This window comes from Pleurodeles waltl, chromosome 1_1, assembly GCF_031143425.1.
Source record: "Pleurodeles waltl isolate 20211129_DDA chromosome 1_1, aPleWal1.hap1.20221129, whole genome shotgun sequence".
Lineage (NCBI taxonomy): Eukaryota > Metazoa > Chordata > Amphibia > Caudata > Salamandridae > Pleurodeles > Pleurodeles waltl.
In genome coordinates this window covers 213,935,770-213,958,738 of record NC_090436.1, presented here as the reverse complement: position 1 = coordinate 213,958,738, position 22,969 = coordinate 213,935,770, and the positions used below count along the sequence as shown (strand labels likewise).

General features: G+C 45.5%; 1 protein-coding gene across 2 annotated transcripts in view; it reads left to right on the top strand.

The window, feature by feature from the left end:
- NADK2 (NAD kinase 2, mitochondrial) overlaps window positions 1–22,969 on the top strand; it is a 547,365-nt gene that overhangs the window by 274,789 nt on the left and 249,607 nt on the right. For both annotated transcript variants that reach the window (XM_069221023.1, XM_069221015.1), the window contains exon 6: window positions 11,893–12,032. In XM_069221023.1, the coding sequence (XP_069077124.1) occupies window positions 11,893–12,032 (140 nt within the window). The remainder of the gene's footprint in view (window positions 1–11,892; window positions 12,033–22,969) is intronic.

The following is a 22,969-nucleotide window of genomic DNA, read 5'->3' as shown; positions in this document are numbered from 1 at the left end:
TTAGATATATTATGGAAGAGTCAAGCATTTTGTGGGCTGTCTAATTACTAGATGATCCAGGTACCAAAAAAATTGGCCACAATGTAGTTATGGGTGCCTGAAAAAAAAGTTTTTCTGGCTTCCTTTACTTTAACCAGCCATGTTTGCCAAGCTGAACACTTTTGTTTTCAAATACATCTGTTGAGAAAAAGTCTTCCCACTTACAACTAAATAATGTTCTGTGTTAAACCAAAGAAATCTACTGAACCTCTCATAGAAACTAAAAGTAGAGTGTAAGGAAATGCCTCCTTGGCATGGTTACCCCCTGACCTTTTGCTTTTGCTGATGCCAAGTTATGATTTGAAAGTGTGCTGAGGCCTGCTAACCAGGCCCCAGCACCAGTGTTCTTTCTCTAACCTGTACCTTTGTTTCCACAATTGGCACACCCTGGCATCCAGGTAAGTCCCTTGTAACTGGTACCCCTGGTACCAAGGGCCCTGATGCCAGGGAAGGTCTCTAAAGGCTGCAGCATGTCTTATGCCACCCTGGGGACCACTCACTCAGCACAGACACACTGCTTGCCTGCTTGTGCGTGCTGGTGGGGAGAAAATGACTAAGTCGACATGGCACTCCCCTCAGGGTGCCATGCCAACCTCACACTGCCCATGGCATAGATGAGTCACCCCTCTATCAGGCCTTACAGCCCTAAGGCAGGGTGCACTATACCATAGGTGCATGAGCACTATGCCCCTACAGTGTCTAAGGTGCATGAGCACTATGCCCCTACAGTGTCTAAGCAAAACCTTAGACATTGTAAGTGCAGGGTAGCCATAAGAGTATATGGTCTGGGAGTCTGTCATACACGAACTCCACAGCACCATAATTGCTACACTGAAAACTGGGAAGTTTGGTATCAAACTTCTCAGCACAATAAATGCACACTGATGCAAGTGTACATTTTATTGTGAAATACACCCCAGAGGGCATCTTAGAGATGCCCCCTGAAAACATACCCGACTTCCAGTGTGGGCTGACTGGTTTTGCCAGCCTGCCACACACCAGACATGTTGCTGGCCACATGGGGAGAGTGCCTTTGTCATTCTGTGGCTAGTAACAAAGCCTGTACTGGGTGGAGGTGCTTCTCACCTCCCCCTGCAGGAACTGTAACACCTGGCGGCGAGCCTCAAAGGCTCACCCCCTTTGTTACGGCGCCACAGGGCACTCCAGCTAGTGGAGAAGCCCGCCCCCTCCGGCCACGGCTCCACTTTTGGCGGCAAGGCCGGAGGAGATAATGAGAAAAACAAGGAGTCGTCACTGGACAGTCAGGACAACCCCTAAGGTGTCCTGAGCTGAGGTGACTCTGACTTTTAGAAATCCTCCATCTTGCAGATGGAGGATTCCCCCAATAGGATTAGGGATGTGCCCCCCTTCCCTCAGGGAGGAGGCACTAAGAGGGTGTAGCCACCCTCAGGGCTAGTAGCCATTGGCTACTAACCCCCCGACCTAAACACCCCCATAAATTGAGTATTTAGGGGCCCCCAGAACCTAGGAAAACAGATTCCTGCAACCTGAAGACGAAGAAGGACTGCTGACCTGAAAGCCCTGCAGAGAAGACTGAGATACCAACTGCTTTGGCCCCAGCCCTACGGGCCTGTCTCCGCACTTCATGAAAACTGCAACAGCGACACGTCCCCCAGGGTCCAGCGACCTCTGAAGCCTCAGAGGACTACCCTGCATCTAAAGGGGCCAAGAACTCACGAGGACAGCGGCTCTGCTCCAAAGAAGATACAACTTTGCAACAAAGAAACAACTTTTAAAGGACTGCACGTTTCCCGCCGGAAGCGTGAGACTTTCCACTCTGCACCCGACGCCCCCGGCTCGACCTGTGGAGAAACAACACTACAGGGAGGACTCCCCGGCGACTGCGCCCCTGTGAGTAGCCAGAGTTTAACCCTCTGAGCCCCCCCCCCCAGCGAAGCCTGCAGAGGGAATCCAGAGGCTCCCCCAGACCGCGACTGCCTGCTTCAAAGAACCTGACGCCTGGTAAAGACACTGCACCCACAGACCCCAGGACCTGAAGGATCCGACCTCCAGTGCAGAAGCGACCCCCAGGTGGCCCTCTCCCTTGTCCAAGTGGTGGCTACCCCGAGGAGCCCACTCCACCCCTTGCCTGCCTGCTTCGCTGAAGAGACCCCTGGGTCTCCCATTAAAATCTATTGCAAACCCGACACCTGTTTGCACTCTGCACCCGGCCGCCCCCGTGCCGCTGAGGGTGTACTTTTTGTGCTGACTTGTGTCCCCCCCCCCCCCCCCCCCCCCCCCCGGTGCCCTACAAAACCCCCCTGGTCAGCCCTCCGAAGTCGCGGGTACCTACCTGCTGGCAGACTGGAACCGGGGCACCCCCTTCTCCATTGAAGCCTATGCGTTTTGGGCACCACTTTGAACTCTGCACCTGACCGGCCCTGAGCTGCTGGTGTGGTAACTTTGGAGTTGCTCTGAACCCCCAACGGTGGGCTACCTTGGACCCAACTTTGAACCCTGTAGGTGGTTTACTTACCTGCAAAACTAAGCAATACTTACCTCCCCCAGGAACTGTTGAAATTTGCACTGTCTAGTTTTAAAATAGCTTATTGCCATTTTTGTCAAAACCGTACATGCTACTTTGCTGATTCAAAGTTCCTATGATACCCGAGTGAAGTACCTTTCATTTAAAGTATTGATTGTAAATCTTGAACCTGTGGTTCTTAAAATAAACTAAGAAAATATATTTTTCTATACAAAAACCTATTGGCCTGGAATTGTCTTTGAGTGTGTGTTCCTCATTTATTGCCTGTGTGTGTACAACAAGTACTTAACACTACCCTCTGATAGGCCTACTGCTCGACCACACTACCACAAAATAGAGCATTAGAATTATCTCTTTTTGCCACTATCTTACCTCTAAGGGGAACCCTTGGACTCTGTGCATGCTATTTCTTACTTTGAAATAGTACATACAGAGCCAACTTCCTACAGAGAAGTAGTGTGGTTGCAGGGAGGCTTAGCTTGCCTGCCAAGGGTGTATACCATGTGGATGTAATGTCTGCAACCTGCAGGCTATTTTGCCACACTTTCTTTGGGTCACTGTGGAAGATGTTAATAAACCGCTCACTGCCTTCCGAAACATTTGTGTTTTCCCCTGCGTTGTACTCTGCTCCTGTGACATTGTTATAATAGGAACCTTCGCAACATCAAAAAACTTCAATGGAGATGCTACCATTCCCAGTCTGCAACTGCAGGACGTAGGGTGATGGTCATTTGCATGCAGGCTGTTTAGGCTGGAGGTTATGTTAACTTGATTGGTCCATGCATAGTTGCACACAGGGACATGCAGTCTTCTGCGCAAGATTCTGCAGCCCTGTGGGAACTCTGAGCTTAATGAGCCTTGTATTTGTAATGTACCCACAAATGCCTTTGTTTGGTAGTCTCGTTGCACGCTCTCTCATTTCTAGCCTTCTTGCTTTATTGTAGAGAAAGGTTATAACAAAGATAATGTCTTCTTAAGCTGACCTTTCATTTTGGAAATTTGTTGCAAATTTACATATTGTGATATGCCATTTGTCCTGGCAGAAATAACTAATATCTTTGCAAATCATACACTACTACATTTACAGGGATGGGCGACCAGTGTGTGTGTTTTCCTTTTTAAGGCCTATAGATCTTATTCCTGGTTTTGAAAGCATAGCTGTTGTATGTGGAAGATTTGATTTATTGTTTATTTTTTAAAATCTTTTATTGAAGCTTCTCACAAACAACAACAAATAAAACTATATATATCTATCCCAACCGACCCTCTGGGCAGCCTCAGCACACTTCTACAGAGAAACGACATGGCAGTACCAGCCTGGTCCAGACTGCAAGCATCGAAGCAAAAACAAAGACCCTTTTCAATTCCAAGGGGCCAGTAGCTGGATCACACAGCTCCCAAACTGTACTGGATCCCTCTGCTGCACCAGAGGTCTCCCCCTTCACCCTCCTCCTTCCTCAGCCACCGATTCCAGATCTTCTCAAACCTCCTGGTTTCTCTGCTCTCCGGCACCATACCATACTAGCTTCCCAGTCCCTCAGTGTTGGAAGCACTGCCCAACCCCACAACCACACCATGTCCCTCCTGGCTACTTCCAGTGCCACATTGCAAAGCAGAAGCTTATTCCTGTCCGGCGTCGCCTCACCCCATCCCTCCTATAGTCACCCCATATACCCAGGCAGAGCAATGGAGGAGTGAGCACCTGGGACAGGTCCCTCCCCCCACTCCCCGAAAGCCTACCCTGGACCCCTTGTCAGAATGGCCACACTTGCGGGTGTCCTCAAAGCATGTCTGAATTTACTCCGTTGCCCACACAACCAAAAGCAACTGTTTGCATTGAATCGTCCCATCGCTAGAGGGGTATGCCTGGTGCAGCAGCTTCAGCTGGATGTGTCTGTACCCTGTCCAAATAGCCACCTCCCTGGGTTACCCACAGGCCACCACCCACTTGTCATCCTCCAAGCGACCCATGTCACATTCCCATCACTCCCTCAGCCTCTGCAGCGGAGCCCGTGTATTACTGAGTAGTGTTGAAAACAGTTGTGAGATAGCATGCCAGTGAAGCTGGGCAAGCAGTGCCCCCTCGTCCTTTGAGTCCTGGTGTCAAGGACCCTACGTTTCAGGATAGCCCTAATCTGCAGGTAATCTCAGACTGCTCCCCCAGCCCTAGCATCTCTTATTGGTGTTGCAGGTCTGTGAGTGTTACCAATCCTCACCTCCCCACAGGTCTCCCACCTTTGAGATGACTATCAAATCCCAACGCCTGTGGGCCAATATCCTACAGAGCTGAGCCAAAGCCCCGGAGTCCTGCAGCAGCATCTCCAGGGTCAACCGGCCCGCCCAGCACAACCTGCAGGTCCGTACCACCTTGACGGTCACCTCCTGGAGGGTTGACACCTTCCTCGCCCCATAAATCCACTGATTGTAGCCACACGGCTCCAATGCACGCCGGACGGCCATCTCCCTCTGGTCCGCAAATGTCCACTCATTGACCAACAGAAAGCGGGTTGTCCAGTAATACAACTGCAGATCCGGAAGGGCGATACCCCCATCCACCAGATGTCTTGCCTGTGTCCAGATAGTGATTCTTGGGGCACCGCCATCCCAAAGAATGACCAGAACCTCTGCCTCCACTGCTAGGGAAAAAAACAGCCCAGCACCTCAAACAGGGAGTTTTGCACTACATAGAGGAACTTAGGGAGATAGAACATTTTGTACAAGGCTGCCCTACTCACTAGGGACAGGGGCAGTGTGATATCCTATACTCAGGTTCTGTGAAAGTGTGAGCGCGAGAATGTGAGAATGTGTGAGTGCGAGGATGTGAATGGAGAATGTGTGAGCGTGCGAGAGAATGAGAAGGTGTTGCCATGGAGAGAGGACGGTTGCAGAGGGAGGTGGAGGTCGGGAGGCTTTCTCTTCGGAAGAACATAGCGTTTCTACAATAAACATACGAGTTAACTCAGGAATTGTATTCTTGTTGTTACCTTCAACCTGATGTTACACTGGCGACGAGAGGCTTTCCCATGCCCACTTCAGGAAGCATCCTGACTCTGAAAGATATCATCGAGAAAAAAAAAAGACGTTCTACTAGACTCGGTTGGACTGTAACCGTAAGATGCCTATCATTTCATTCTCTCAAGTCCCTCTGAGAAGTTGTTCTTTATTTCTTTTCTTCGTTTTCATCTGTCTTTCATACTTCTGTCTCGAGCGCAGGTTGCGCTCTCGAGCTCCCTGTTCCCACGACAACCAAGCCGCTTGCTGACGTCAGGGCAATTTTCACACGCGGATTCCAACGCGATGGCCTATCCCATTTCCGAGGCAACATACACGCTGACACTACGTCTTTCCAGACTTGACGCCTTCAGCGTCTCCCGTTTCCAGGACAACTCTGTTGCTGATTGTGTATAAACGCAAAATACATATGAAAAGCTAATTTCAGCGTCCATTGCTATTACGCAGATCTTCTTGCCTCTTCAACTGCGACTGCCACGCAAGATTGACAAAATAAGCCATTTCAATTAGTTTTTTTTATCTACATAACACAACTCCACTGCGACATAAATACACATATATATATTTTTTTTAATCTTCTTTTTACATTACACTAGCTGCTTATTATTTTATTTTTTCTGTACAATGCAGAATGTTGCTGCTCCTCCTTTTTTTCTCTCCACTCCTGGAGATCCTCCAATCAAGTGGAGCAAGTGGAAGAAATTATTTGAAAGGTATGCTAGAGTTTGTGGTACATTACTTAGTACTGAAAGGAGGCCTGCTTTGTTACTCCACTGCCTAGGTACGGAAGGTCAAGAGGTTTTCGACCATCTCCCAGATATTCCTGACACTGATTCTATTGCCTTAAATGAGTATGAAATTTGTATTAAAAAATTTGACTTGCATTATCTACCAAATCAGCACAATTTTGGAGAGGTACTATTTCGGTAGGAGACTACAAGTTGAAGGAGAAACAGTTGAGAATTACTTAACGGACTTGAGACGTTTAGCCTCCTCATGCAAGTTTGGCTCTACTTTTGATGAACAAATTTGTGATCAATTCATGCTAGGATGCAAAATGGATAAAGTACGTGATGAGCTATGGTTGTTAGATGATCCACATCTAGACGAGGTCATCCTGCTTGCAAAAAGAATTGAACACTCTGTAAAGTGCGTTGAGGTCATGAAGAAACAAGAGTACAAGGAGGTGTCTGTAGTGGGGAAAGACAGTAGACCCAATAATTCCTCTCAAGGGTCCGTCGTCAATAAAAGATGTTTTAGATGTGGTAAAGAAGGACATCTTGCCAACGACAAATCATGTCCTGCTTCTAAAGCTTACTGCTCGTACTGCAAGAAGAAGGGTCATTTCTTTGCAGTTTGCAACCAATTAAAGTTTAAGAAGTCAGTCAACTCCATTGATAATGACCTTGATGAAACTCAGAGGGTATGTGACTTTCGGTGTGGTCAGATTGCTTTACAAATCTCTGACTGCAAAGTTAAGGGTCCTGTAGATTATGTATTGGTGGAAGGGGCAAGGACCTTAATGCTTTTTGACTCTGGCGCCAAAATAACAATAATATCCAATCAATTTTTTCAGGAACATCTAGAAGGGAAGGTTCAACTTTCCAAGCCTGACATCATACCATGCGCTTATGGCGGAGAACCCATAGAACTACATGGTTACTTCCTAGGTTTACTTGAATATGCTCAGCGCTTCGCCACGGGCAAGGAGTATGTTTCAAACAAAGGGGATAGCATAATTAGTTGGTGGCATCAAAGAGATTTGGGGGTGATGCTTGACCCCAACAGTTCTCCTTCTATCATCCTTAAGGAACTGCCGTGTGTGAGAGAAGTAAATAACACTGAAGTAAATCCAGATTTCATTTCCACTCTTCGTCGAGACTTCAGAAACCAATTTAGCGATAAGATAGGGTGCATGCGAGGTTATTCACACAAGATCAAGTTGTTTCCTGGTTCTGTTCCTTTTTGCAGCAAGGTAGGGAGTGTACCTTTTTCCATAAGGGATGATCTTCAAACTGAACTGATGAAGCTAAAGGAACAAGGAATAATCGAAGAAGTAGAGGGCACAGAATGGTTGGCTCCCATTGTAATTGCAAGGAAAGCTAATGGCCAGATTAGACTTTGTGTGGCTCTCCGCAAGCTCAACAAGTGTGTTGTTGTGGATAGGTATCCTCTCCCTAACATTACAGAATTGCTGTCTACAGTCTCAGGAGCTAAAGTCTTTTCTACAATCGATCTCACGTCGGCTTATCACCAAGTCGAACTAGATGAATCATGTAGAAACTACACAGCCTTTATTACTCCGTATGGCACCTTCAGATTTGTACGATTACCTTTAGGTCTGATTTCTGCTGCTTCCGTATTTCAAAGGTTGATGGAACGTGTGTTGAAAGGATTGTGTGGAGTATGTGTATATCAAGATGACATACTAGTATATGGTAAGGACTTCAAAGAACATATGACAAGACTCAGAGAGGTGCTTAAAACTTTTACAGAAAGTGGTCTAACTATAAAGGCTGAGAAGTGCAAGTTTGGAGTGGAGGCCATTGATTATTTAGGGCACACTATTTCTGGTGGGGGTGTTTTACCCAAGAAAGAACTGGTCGACACTATTCGGTGTTTGTCTTCCCCCACTTCGAAAGAGGAAATAGTGCGATTCCTTGGTATGGCTGAATTTTACAGTAAATTTGTCAGGAATTTTGCCAGTTCATGTTTTAACATGAGAAACTTGCTAAAAAAGGGTGCTGATTACAAGTGGAATGATGAGTGTGAGAGGGAATTTTGTAGTCTCAAGGAGTCTCTTACGATAGCGCCTGCACTCAAGAATTTTAATCCTAATGTGCGTTCTATTTTGACGACCGATGGCAGTAACAAAAGGTTGGGAGCAGTTTTACAACAAGGTGGTTTAAATCCAGAAAACACCATTGCCTTCATTTCTAGGAGTCTTAGAGGTGCTGAGAGCAAATATTCTGTGATCGAGAGGGAGGCACTGGCGGTCTTTTGGGCGATTAAGAAGTTAAAAAAGTTTTTGTGGGGAGCTTCTTTTGTCATGCGGACTGATCACAAACCTTTATGTCAAGTTTTCTATTCTAAGGGAATTGATTTTGTCTCAAGCAGGATCACTAAGTGGATTGTTGGATTACAGGAGTACGATTTTGTCGTAGAATATGTTCCTGGTTTGCATAATCTGTCGGCTGATGTTTTATCTAGATTAGTTTCTACAGAAAGTAGGAACTATGAGAGTGAAGGTCTGGAGTGTGATGATACAGAATGTTTTGATCGAGTGTGTGAAGTCAGTTTTGAAATAATCCAGAGGCCAAATGGCGTGAAGAAACCTTGAGAGATGTGGTGCTACAAGAAGTCAGCAAGTTGTTACAAGATAATTGGAGGACTAAAAAACAAAGTAGTGGTGGGAGTGCAGAATTTTGGAATGTAAGGAATGAATTGGTTTGTGTTGATGGACTGTTATTGAGAGGTACGAGGTTGGTTCCCCCTAGTAGTGTGAGAAGTCAATTAGTAAATCAGGCTCATGATAGTCACATGGGCATCTCAAAAACCAAAGAGAGGTTGCGTTCCTCCTATTGGTGGCCAGGGATGGACATTCAGGCTGAAAGGGTTGTCAGAGATTGTCTACAGTGTGCAGTGAGTGAGAAGGCTTTGAAACCTTGTGTTCAACCCATGATCACTAAGGAAACACCAAAAGGTCCGTGGCAAGATATTGCACTAGATATCTTAGGACCCATTCATAGTGGTGGCATGGCCGAATACGTGATTGTGGTTATTGATATGTTTTCAAGGTGGCCTGAGGTAAGTTTTACTGGAAGTATCGAAATCAACAAGGTGATTAAATTTATCAAAAAGTTAATAATTCAAGAAGGCATACCCACTACCATTCTCACGGATAATGGAGTACAGTTGGTTTCAGGAGAAATTAATGATTTTTTGCATGGGTGTGGTATCAAACACAAACTCTGTACCCTGTACCATCCTGAGTGTAATGGTATGGTGGAACGTTTTAATCAGGTTCTCAAAGAAACCATCTCCATTGCTAAGGATAACCAATTGAACTGGAAGGAAGAAGTGTTAAAAAAAACGTCTGTCTATAGACATATCCCTCACACGTCTACAGGGGAGACACCTTTTGCCCTGTTTCGAAGTAGGCGTGGAAATTCTGAATTGGAACCTACATGGGTTAATAACCTACTTGATGGTAGAGGTAGGGTAGTGGTGAATGATGAGAGGATATCTAGGGAGTGTGCAAAGAGGGTGAAGAGTAAAATTAATTTTGATAGGACCCATGCTGTGAAAAAAACTGTAATCATTGTTGGTGATTGTGTTCTTATCAGAAATCCTCTGATGAAAAAGAAACTCTCTGGACCCATGAAGGTTGTGAAATTATTTACCAATGCTGTGAAAACGATGATAATAGAATTTGGAATTTGAATAGAATTGTCAAATTTAGAGGAGATCCCAATTCCTTGTGTAGAGATGTATTTCATAAGAAGGCCGTTGGAGTCTCTACACAGAACTCAGACTCAAGTAGTCGGAAGGATACCAATAGAGAGTTGTCATGCAGATCAGATGTGAGATCGAACAGATCCGTCAAACCTCCGTCACATCTAGACTATAACTTGTTGTGAAGTACCTGTTTTCAAAAGTGCTGTAGTTTGTTATAATTAGTTTGTATTTTTAAATATTCATGTTTTGTTACTGATTGTTTTGTGTTAAGGAAGGGAGAAGTGTGATATCCTATACTCAGGTTCTGTGAAAGTGTGAGCGCGAGAATGTGAATGTGAGAATGTGTGAGCGCGAGGATGTGAATGGAGAATGTGTGAGCGTGCGAGAGAATGAGAAGATGTTGCCGTGGAGAGAGGACGGTTGCAGAGGGAGGCGGAAGTCGGGATGCTTTCTCTTCGGAAGAACATAACGTTTCTACAATAAACATACGAGTTAACTCAGGAATCGTATTCTTGTTGTTACCTTCAACCCGATGTTACAGGCAGCTGCTGACAATCCTCCACATCCCTACGAAGGTTCTGCAGTATCGGCCCTGCGTTCCTCTCCTTTAACAAGGCGCCACCCCAGATAGGTGAAGCCGAGATTAGACCACACAAACTGTCGGGCCAGTCTCCCCGCACCATCCAGTGAGACAGTAAACACGCTATATATTTACACCAGTTGACTACTGTGCCAGATAAGAAAAAACAAAGCCACACAGGTTTTCCATAACCCTCTGCTACGAGCAGTCCGGATCAGCCAGGTAGAGCAGGATATCACCCGCATACGAAGAGACGACAACCTCCCAGTCCTCATCTAGTGGAGATCCAGCAACTGTGCATCTTGCCGACCCAAGGCCACCATCGTCTCTATAGTGACCGCTAACAGTGACGGGGAAACGGGGCACCCCTCACGGGTGCCCTGACCTAACTCAAATTCCTCCTATAGTGCCCCGTTTAGCCTCGCTGTTGGCCTATGATTTAGGAGCAGTACACATGCCCAGCACCCTGGTCCAAAGCCGCATTAACGGGCATCACCACACCAGGGAATCAAACACCTTCTTGGCATCCAACAACAATAGGAGGGGTGGTTACCCGACACTAAGCTGCTAAGCCAGACATCCAAAGAGCCTCCAGGGATTGTGGCGCATAGACCTTTAAGGGATAAACCCGGAATGATCCGCAGCCACCACGCAGTCCTCCAAGGGCTTCCCGGGTTTATGGATCAATACAACCTGCAGGGAAGCTCACCCCTCGATGGAGCCTCACAAAAAAGAGCATGCAAATGCATGAATATCTTGCTCTTCATATACTTAACTCTGGAGAAAGCCATTTTTAAGCTGGGCCAAGGCTGCCACACTTTCACTCTCTGTAATCACTTCCTGAAGCGATTCCCGGGACTCCCATCCCAAACTGGGCACTGAGAGAACCCGCACAGTGCCCTACATGCCCTCCATCGCCTTCTGTGAGAGGCGTGGAAGTATAAAGCGTCTGAAGATAGCCAGTAAAGGTCTGAACTATTGCTGCAGGTGTTTTCACCTGCTCTCCCCTCCGCATACAGAACGCTGGGATCCATTGTTGGCCCTTCTCCTTTCCTGGCCAGCTAGGCCAACATCTTGTCCCCCTTTGTTCCCCTCCTTCATTGCCACTGTGGCCACACACCCCGGTTTGGTTTATTGTTGCATGCCTTTTGTGTTAATGCAAATTTAGTTCCGAACCCATCATACGTAGACTGAACTAAATTATGATGGCAAGTTAATGTTTCCATTTACCTAAACTTGAATGATCCATATGTAAGTTTTAGGTATACTGCTTATTAAATATTTTTTTTCCCCATAGATGGCAGTGGCGTCAAAGGATCAGGCTGTACCTTGAAGGAACGGGCATTAATCTTACTCCTGTGGATTTGCATGAGCAGCAGCAGCTAAGTTTGGAACAACATAGCCGAGCGCATAGTCATGGAATTCTTCGTGAACATAGTAAGTGTAGTGTAAGGAAAGGATTTCTTTTGTTTTATCTTATTAATGTCTGCAATCGTACAAAATTTAATATAACATAACATTTAGACAGTATGTTATTACAGTTGTATGTTAACTTGTATGAATGCATGGTAGGCGATGACAGGACCTTTTCAGCAGTAAGGTCAGTGAAATCCTGATACAGCCTAAGTGAAAGAGGCCTAAAAGAGGACAGCTGACCAGGATTCCACTACCTAAATTGGTATTCGCAATTGCACCCGCTTTCATAAGGTCGTCAAATCCACACCTGACACGATTGTCATCCTGTCCTCTTATGTGTGACCTGTACACTATTTCATAACATAAATGGAAAGCTTTTAGCAGGATAATCATTGGCCATGTACCCATTTCCATTCACTCGCTGTACATTTTTGAGCTTCCTACCAAACCTATTCGAAGACCTTCCTGCAGACCTTCTAGCTTCTTTATCAATTATTCCTAGCAGCAATTTTGTGGTCCAGGGACTTGCTGGGAATCAGTGGCCTCACCAAATTATTTAATCCTCTTTTGGAACTTGCCAAGCAGTTAAGAAAAGAGATCATGTTGTGGATGTAAAACATTGATCTTAAGTCCTTGTAGGTAAGTATGATTGGCCACATGTTGTTATTAACAGTATTAAGTGATGACATATCCATTTTCCCAATAAAATATTAATGTTAAACAAGGTTATATTTATTTCTATGCAGTACAGTGTCAAAGCTCATTGGAACTAAATTGTAAAACCCAACAGGATAAAATAAATCGTAAGGGGATGAAAGCAGCAGGACAGAGGAAATTAAAACACACAAGAAAATGACTGCTGGAGGTGGGCTGCTTTCCCGAAAGAGCAAAAAAGAAAAGGGAAGGGAGAGAGGGTGTAGAGGGATGGGGGGAGTTATTAATTCAAAAGGCCAGGTTTCAGATCACCATTAGTCAATGGCCAGAAACTAGGGGTACAGTGCTTTGTGAACAATAGCTAAAGCTGTAAAGGAGACCTCGTAGTTCACGGGCAGCCAATGCATGGATCTTAGCCTAGATATGTTCACATATGTTTGCATCAGAAACATGGCAGGTGGTGGCATTTGCAATATTGAAGATGTTGGAGGAGTTTATCACGAGTGGCTAAATATATTGAGCTGTCATGATCAAAATGAGATTGCATGAAAGTATTTGTTATTGGGATGTGAAGACTGATATCAATATCGATAGCCATATACTGTCGCTGCACATATACAGAATCTTTTATACAGGATTTTTTAAAATATTTTTACAGAGGATTATGCGTATAAGATTTTTTATACTTTTGTGGTTTTAAAAAGTTAATTCAATTAGCGAAATTAATTAAACAATCGATTTGGATGAAAACACCATTGTGATTGAGACTTTTTTATATTCAAGTCTCTGATAGGCTGAACACATACTGTGGTAATTTGGTTCTGCACCTTTAAGGAATTTCAGAGGCTGTGAGACATGCAGTGAAAGGTCTGTAGTGCAGTTTGTTTTACTAGATCACCTGAGAAGGATCGCCAAACATTGTTGTATTTTCAAAGTTCATTTTGGTTAAAAACCTGCATGTTTTTCCTTAGCTCATCTTTTTCTCAGTCTGCCTTCTTTTTTTGCTACTTTCTTTTTCTTAAGTTGGTGCCTGTTTTTGCCCTCTCCTCTTTCAGTTGAGCCACCATGCCATGAGTTTGGGACAAGGAGCAAGTTTGTCTCTGGGGAAGCAGGTAGAATTAGGCTATTCAGTATTGAAGCCCACCAGCTCCACAGGGGTAAGAGAGTTGTCTCCTTCTTCTTTGCCTGATGTGACCAGGTCTAATACCTGCCCTTCAGCGGGGCCCTCGGGCCTCTCCTGAAGTCATTCCATTCTCGTTCCTGGTTTAGATGCTCATCCTTAACAATTTCTCCCTCAGATTTGAGGCATTTAAGGTTGAGATGGTTGACGTCAAGGTGCAAAGGGTGTTTGGAGCCTGTCTTCTGGCTTCAGGTGTTTCTTCACCGTTGGTGTCATTGTTGACACCAAGCGCATCAGAGTCTACCACGGGTCCTCCTGTTACTTCCTCGACTTTGAGGCCACAAGCTGATCTCTAGTGAAAAGGTCAGGGCTTGGAGGCCTGTCCTGCATGTTTTATCACCCTCAGAGCCTCAATCCTCTCCTGAAGTGCTCCCTCCCGTTAGAGTAGCAGTGGATGATTCAGTCTATCAGCTGCCAGAAGGATTCACCTCTTTCCATGTTATTGTCTTTTAGGACTAGGCTTGACTTCTGTTGTTCATTTTCTTGTGGATACTTTTTTCTCCACTTAGCTGTGGACACGTGACAAGGGTGAACCAAAATATGTCATTACCATTGTTCTGAAGATAAACCAGTGAGAAAGAATGGAAGGACCACCATTCTCATCACTCAAAGGAGAGGTCATTCTCCAGATAAGGAAAATCAGGTCATGTTCTATCTCTAGAAGAGTTACCTGCTGCTCTTTGGATAGTAGTGTGCTGTCTGCTAGATCTCCAGAGTCTTCTCCTCATAGGGTTTCAGCTGTGGTTGATGTTTGCCTTGTGAAATTACTGTAGGAGGCTGGCCTGGCTTGTAGTGGGTACCAGAGGTACTTATATCTTGTGCCAGGTCCAGTTATCCCTTATTAGTTTAGAAGAGGTGTTTCTAGCAGCTTAGACTGATAGAAGGTAGCTATGGCAAAGCAGCTTAGGCTGAACTAGGAGACATGTAAAGCTCCTACTATACCACTGGTGTCATATGCACAATATCATAAGAAAACACAATACACAGAGTTACTAAAAACAAAGGTACTTTATTTTTATGACAATATGCCAAAAGTATCTCAGTGAGTACCCTCAGTATGAGGATAAGATATATACACAAAATATATGTACACAAACCAAAATTAGGTAAGTAATAGCAAGAAAAGTAATGCAAACAGTGTAGAATTACAATAGATTGCACTAGGAGCAAATAGGTATAGGGGCAACACAAACCATGTACTCCAAAAGTGGAATGCGAACCACGAATGGACCCCAGACCTATGTGAGCTTGTAGAGGGTCGCTGGGACTGTAAGAAAACGGTGAGGGTTAAAAAAATAGCCCACCCCAAGATCCTGAAAAGTAGGTGTAAAGTGAACCTACTACCCCCAGAGAGCACAGAAGTCGTGATAGGGGGATTCTGCAGGACCTGAGTTACCTGTAAGACAAGGGGACCAAGTCCAATAGTCGCAACAGTGTTGAGAGTGGGCAGGAGCCCAGGAAATACCAGCTGAGGGTGCAAGTAAGCTGCCACCGGTTGGAAGAAGCTTGGAGTGCTGCAAGAAAGAAGAGGACTAGGAACTTCTCCTTTGGAAGACGGATGTCCCACGTCGCGATGAAGCTTGCGGATGTGTTCCCACGCAGAAAGACCGCAAACAAGCCTTGCTAGCTGCAAGGGTTGCGGTAGAGGTTTTTGGGTGCTGCTGTGGCCCAGGAGGGACCAGGATGTCGCCACTTGGAGGAGGAGACAGAGGGTGTGCCCGGCAACTCAGGGAGCCCTCACAGAAGCAGGCAGCAACCGCAGAAGTACACTAACAGGCACTTGGAAGAGAAGTGAACCGGAGTCCACGCGAAGTCACAAAAGGGAGTCCCACGAAGCCGGAGGACAACTCAGAAGGTTGTGCACTGCAGGAAGGAGTGCTGGGGAACCAGACTTGGCTGTGCACGAAGGAAATCCTGGAAGAGTGCACAGGTGCCGGAGCAGCTGCAAATCACGCGGTACACAGCAATGCAGTCTAGCTTGGGGAGGCAAGGACTTACCTCCACCAAACTTGGACTGAAGAGTCATTGGACTGTGGGAGTCACTTGGACAGAGTTGTTGTGTTCCAGGAACCACGCTCGTCAGGATGAGAGGGGACCCAGAGGACCGGTGATGCAGTCTTTTGGGGCCTGCGTTAGCAGGGGGAAGATTCCGTCGACCCACGGGATATTTCTTCGGAGCTTCTCTTCGGAGCTTCTGGTGCAGGGTGAAGACAAGCTACCTCCAGAGCATGCACCACCTGGAAACAGTCAAGAAAGCCGGCAGGATGAGGCGCCACAATGTTGCTAGTAGTCGTCTTGCTACTTTGTTGCGGTTTTGCAGGCGTCCTGAGCAGTCAGCGGTCGATCCTTTGGTAGAAGGTGAAGAGGGAGATGCAGAGGAACTCTGAGCTCTTGTATTTGTTATCTCAAGAATTCCCCAAAGCAGAGACCCTAAATAGACAGAAAAGGAGGTTTGGCTACCAAGGAAGGAGAATTGGCTACCAAGAGAGGTAAGAGCCTATCAGAAGGAGCCTCTGACGTCATCTGCTGGCACTGGCCACTCAGAGCAGTCCAGTGTGCCCCCAACACCTCTGGTTCCAAGATGGCATAGGTCTGGGACACACTGGAGGAGCTCTGGGCACCTCCCCTGGGAGGTACTGGCCAGGGGAGTGGTCACTCCCCTTTCCTTTGTCCAGTTTCGTGCCAGAGCAGGGCTAGGGGATCCCTGAACCGGTGTAGACTGGCTTATGCAGAGATGGGCACCATCTGTGCCCATCAAAGCATTTCCAGAGGCTGGGGTAGGCTACTCCTCCCCAGCCCTTCACACCTATTTCCAAAGGGAGAGGGTGTAACACCCTCTCTCAGAGGAAATCCTTTGTTCTGCCTTCCTGGGTCAGGGCTGCCTGGACCCCAGGAGGACTGAAACCTGTCTGAGGGGTTGGCAGCAGCTGCAGTGGAGACCCCGGAAAGGCAGTTTGCAGTACCCGGGTACTGTGCTAGAGACCAGGGGGATCATGGAATTGTCACCCCAATACCAGAATGGTATTGGGGTGACAATTCCATGATCTTAGACATGTTACATGGCCATGTTCAGAGTTACCATTGTGACGCTATACATAGATAGTGACCTATGTATAGTGCACGCATGTAATGGTGTCCCCGCACTCACAAAGTCCAGGGAATTTGCCCTGAACGATGTGAGGGCACCTTGGCTAGTGCCAGGGTGCCCACACACTAAGTAACTGTGCAACCAACCTTCACCAGGTGAAGGTTAGACATATACACGTGACTTATAAGTTACTTAAGTGCAGTCGTAAATGGCTGTGAAATAACGTGGACGTTATCTCACGCAGGCTGCACTGGCAGGCCTGTGAAAAAGTAAGGACCCCCCCAGATTTGGGTCCAGTCTTCCTGGACTCCACCCAGACTCCAACCTCTGATTGTGATATATGGGGGTAACATGTCAGGCAAGATGGTACGTTTCTACAATTACTGATAGAGCAACAAGGAAGCTTAAAATGAGGCATTAGCGACGATTTATGAAACCTCATTAGTTTTGAAACCATGAGTTCGACCCATGATATCTCTGGTTCCTGGGTGGCAAAAGAAATGCTGCAGCCCATAGGGATCTCCTGGAACCCCAATACCCTGGGTACCTCAGTACCATATACAAGGGAATTATATGGGTGTACCAGTATGCCAATGTGAATTGGTAAATTTAGTCACTAGCCTGTTAGTGACAAATTTGGAAAGCAGAGAGAGCATAACCACTGAGGTTCTGGTTAGCAGAGCCTCAGTGAGACAGTTAGGCATCACACAGGGAACACATACAGGGCACATATTTATGAGCACTGGGGCCCTGCCTGGCAGGGTCCCAGTGACACATAGACTAAAACAACATGTATACAGTGATATATGGGGTAACATGCCAGGCAAGATGGTACGTTTCTACAATTACTGATAGAGCAACAAGGAAGCTTAAAATGAGGCATTAGCGACGAATTATGAAACCTCATTAGTTTTGAAACCATGAGCTCGACCCATGATATCTCTGGTTCCAGGTCTGTTGTAGACACACAGTGCATTCCTTCCAGACTCCATCTTCTGTCAAACCTGTGGATGTAAGGAGAAAAAGTAAGGACCCCCCCAGATTTGGGTCCAGCCTTCCTGGACTCCACCCAGACTCCAACCTCTGATTCATTTGTTACCTCGTCAGCTTGAAACTGTTATAATGCCACAGGGCTTATCCTCTAGAAACTGTTCCAGTCTTCTATAAAAACTAAACAAATGGATGGATACATTGGATAAAAGTCTGTGACTTCTGTTACTGCTTTAAGAGCATCAAGTTCGACAGTCTTACTGTGCCACTGTGGCCGAACGCTTTGGGATTCTCAGTAACATAACTTCCAAGGTAAGATAAATAGAAATTAAAGAAATGCAGAAATAGGTGATGATTACTTCTGATCACACTGTCATTGAAGTGAAGGATTAAGCTGATTTGTCCACAAGATATTCATCATGGTGAAGACTGCACTGTCTCACCAAAGGCAAGAAATTATTCTGGATGTTCCTCTCTCTTTGTCTTAGATGCAAATGAGTGACTCCAACTGATGAAATCTAAAGCAGAAACAGTGAAGCTTCAATTGAAAAAAGCAACGATATCCCCAAAGTGTTGTTCTTAATATATGGTCTAAGACAACAGGTAATGCATGTACCTTTTTGAAAAAGGAAACAACTGAAAAAAATGTGGTCCACAATAGACACAATACAGGGAAAATGTCTCCTTCCGAGGAAAGAATGTAATCTATACATTTAAACATTCTGTCTCAAACTACACCACCAGCCCAATCAGTCAGACAAATCCCTCCTCCACAGTATTGTATTGTGCATTTTCTGGTTGCCAGTATCTAACTATATATGTGTTCACTACATCAATGTCCGGAACACTAGTGGTGTCACAGAGTGACTCAGTTTCTTGTATGGTGGTGCATGAAATGGAACATTAGCTGGGGAGTTATTTCCAGGAACCCCTTAATCCGGTCTGTCGTCACACATGTGTCACTGGATCGCTGGAGAGCTCACACAGGATATTTGTCTGCTCATGGAAGTTGGTTGCCATTGGAGAAACAGTATCACATCAACATGCTGGAATTTAGTGCTGCTTACCTAGCACTGAAATATTTCCTTCTGTCCATTTCGACATTGACAAGATCGAGTTCTGCCAGAGAAAGCTCAATTGATCGGACACAGGGCCAAGGTGAGAAACATTTTGCTGATGACAGTCTATCTATAATGATTGCAAAAACAATTATAAAGCCAATAGGTTTCACCAATGTGAGAGGTGTTGACTTTGCCAGTGTGTTCCAGCCATGTTGCAGAGCAGTGTGGCTGCTGTTCAGCATAGCTAAATGTTAGTGGCGTGGTGTAGAGTGGCGTACACTGACTTCAATTGGAATGGAATGACGTACCTTGGAATGAAATGGAGTGGCATAGGGTTGAGTGGAGTGACATGGAGTGATGTGGAGTGGCGGAGAGTGGCATTGTGTTGAGTGGTGTAGAGTGAAGTTGCATAGAGTAGTGACATATGGTAGAGTGCCATGGAGTGACGTAGAATAGCGAGGAATGGAGTTCCGTAGAGCGGAGTGCTGTAGAGCAGATTGGAGTGGCGTGGAGGGGAGTGGCATAGAATAGTGACATGCGGTGATGTCAAATGTAATAGAATAGATTAGGGTGTAGTAAAGTGAACTGCAATGGCGTATATTAGAGTGGGGTAGATTAGCGTGGAGCGGCATAAGGAAGAGTATATTAGAGTGGGGTAGATTAGTGTGGAGCGGCAGAAGGAGGAGTGGAGTGGCATAGAGTGGCAGAGTGTAGTTGAGTGACCTAGAGTAGTACAATTGGGGGTGCACATAACTAAAGTGCCAAAAGAGAATAATACTGAAACAAAAAGAAGAGAAATTAGTGCATTGCAAAAAGACGAGAAGACTAGGAAGAACACATGTACTTGGTCCATACGCCATAGAGGAGCTAACACAAGAAAGGAAGGGAACCTTCGGGAGCTAAGCAGACAAAAGATTGCAAATAAGTGACAACAAAAACAACAAATGGTGTGCTGTGTTGCCCACTGAATTGTAAACAATAAGTCTTGCAGCACAGAACATATTAGGGACATATATTAATGATTAAAGTAGTGTGAGTTGAAATAGAGAGGTGTATAAAATGAATTGCACCTCTCGTGTATCTTTAATAATTGTGCAGTCTCCAGTTAAGAATACACAAAGTATTGCTGACCTTCAGGTTGACAACAGCCTAAAGGTTAAATATGCACTGAAGTCTGACTTCTCATGTGTTATAACAATTATATACCACCGCCGCTCAGTGGGGTGGTGAATAGTGGGGAAAAACAGATATATGAGTGCAACCTTCAGTAATCATAATGACTTAATTAAAGCAATCCATGTATCACTTTTATTTCAGGATGGTCTGTTCGTGTTGCAACAGGTCCAAGTCTGATTTGCATGCAGTTTGTTCCTGTTTAGAGTGGCACAGAGGGCAATAAAAAGCTGGACTGAAATGTGACTTTGAGTAATTACCAGTGGCTGAGATTAATTAAAGCAGACCACCTGTCACTTCTTTGTTTTTTTGTTTGGAAGTATGCACTATTAATTGATCGCCAGTGCACTCTTTGTAGCAGGTTTTTGGCCAATGATAGTCTCAGTCATGCCACATTATTATTGGTTGTGTATGGAAGCAAATTGTCTCTTTAACACCATGTTGACCTTTTGAGTCAGATTGATCATCTTGTTGTTTCACAGAAAATTTGTCCATGCTTGTGCCTTCACCTGCCATGCTGACTTACATTAAGAGGGGCAGATCAGACCATGTAATAATGTGGCCTGTTTTTTCATCAGAAAGCTTCTCCTTGAACGCATGGCACCAAATGTACCTTAAACTAGGGGTGGGCGAAGAATTCTGCTCAGCTGGCGAAGTTCATGGAGTTTTCCCCACTCTGTGCGGAGTTCTGAAACACTCCACAAAGTGACACGGAGCGGATATTTTTGTCGCGCTTGCCAACGTTATGTTGGTGAGCGAGAGAAAACGGTAAGTTAGCAAGCGAGAGCGAGATTTCCGAACACGAGCGGTACGCCGTGCCCGCTTGTGATGAAGGCTGCCGCTCGCGTTGAGGAAGTTGCTGCTCGAGTAGAAAATCTACTTGAGCAGCAAAAAGAAGTTACAGCCCTCTGGCGCTCCGCGTGATGCCGTTTGCATGATTTTTCTCCTGTGCTGAAAATCGATGCAAACAATGCACCTTACCCAAAGTTTGCCACTTGCGGAACTCCACATAGCACAGCAGAGTTTTTTTCTGCACTTTCAGAGTTCCACGTAGCAGAACTCTGTAAATTCTGCCCAGGCGTAACTCAAACCTGTTTCTCCATTATCAAGCTATTATACACTGTTCTCTCGTAGGGGTATTTCCATGATAGTCATAAGCGTTGAATATTCCCCGCCCGCCGCCGGGGACCCCAGAGCACTTTTTCCAATATAACTTCTTAAGTGTCCATGTTCGCCTTACTTCAGAAAGGCCTGCCAAGTCACTTAAGAATGTTCCCATGCAGCCTGTAGGAAGGGCTAAAGTGTTCAAACTTCTTCATTCAGATTGTCCTTGAAGTAAAAGCATTAAAATGCTTGACAAATGAGCAGTGTAGCCCATAGGCTGCCATTAGTAATGAAGAAAAAGGATACTGTGCCTTTAAGAGCCAGTCCTCCAGTATCCCATCATGCTTAGAGAGGCAGTTATCTCAGTTCTTTTTTGCAGGTAGTTATTGGCTGATAAGTATTAATCTAATAAAGCCCTCTATCTGCTTCCCCGGGGAGGTGGGAGGGTTGCTTATGACTATCATGGAAATACCCCTACGAGAGAACTGGAGTTACAGGTAAGAAACTATACCTTCTCTCGTAGGGGATTTCCATGTATAGTCATAAGCATTGAATAGAATAGCAAGCCCATCCCATAACCCGCGGAGGAGCAGATAGAGTAATCAGAGAATATTCTCTCAAGCAAAGAGGTTCCTAAGAGAAGCCTGTCCTACTTGAGCATCTGCCCTAGCATCAGAGTCTAGGCAATAGTGTTTAGTAAAGGTGTGAACCGATCTCCAAGTCGCAGCTTTACAAATTTCTGATAATGGAACATTCTGCAATAGAGCAGTGGTAGCCGACTTGCCTCTGGTGGAATGTGCTTTAGGTTTATCCTGTAGGGTTTTATTAGCTAGTTGATAGCAAAATAAAATACAGGAGACTATCCATCTCGCTATTGATTGCTTGGAGGTGGTTAAGCCAGTACGGACAGTACCATAATTAACAAACATTTGTGAAGTTCTCCGTAGGGGATTGGTCTTATCTAAATAAAATTTCAACACTCTCTTAACATCTAGAGAATGGAGAGCCCTCTCTGCTGGAGTGGAAGGGTTTGGAAAGAAAGTAGGTAGGGAAAGACGTTATATTGGAAAAATTGCTCCGGGGTCCCCGCAGGCGGGCGGGGAATATTCAACGCTTATGACTATCATGGAAATACCCCCTACAAGAGAACTGGAGTTACAGGTAAGAAACTATACCTTCTGATGCACCTGAAAAACAGTGTGCTGGTGCAATTCTTTGTGTGTAATAACTCCATTGTCCTAGTGGCAACCAGTGCAATAAATTAGCTTGCTTAATGTAAGTCGGCAGTATAACACAAAATGTCACTACTGAATTAGCCTTCTCTACTGTCTGAAAGGGGACTGGCAGCTGATATCAAACACATCAAGTAAAAAAAGTTGCACTTGGTCTAATTGTCAAACAGCACTATAACACTGTGCTGAATCATGAGCAGTTCCCTTCCGCCCTCCACTGCATTTATCCCCTAAACACATGGAATAAGAGGTAAAACAGAGTCTGGGTATTATCACTCTGCCTCATCAATCTGCTAAACATTGTTGTCTGCAGATCGAAATATGTTTTTAAAGATGTCTTGGTAATCTGCCATTAATATTCTGCATCTAAGTTTCTCAGTAGTGAATGCGTGGGATGGTGGAGAATACGGCGGGCCGCAGCCACACTGCCCCGTGCTGAGCGCCGTGTCTTCTGGGTGAGGGCGGGGCAAGAGCTC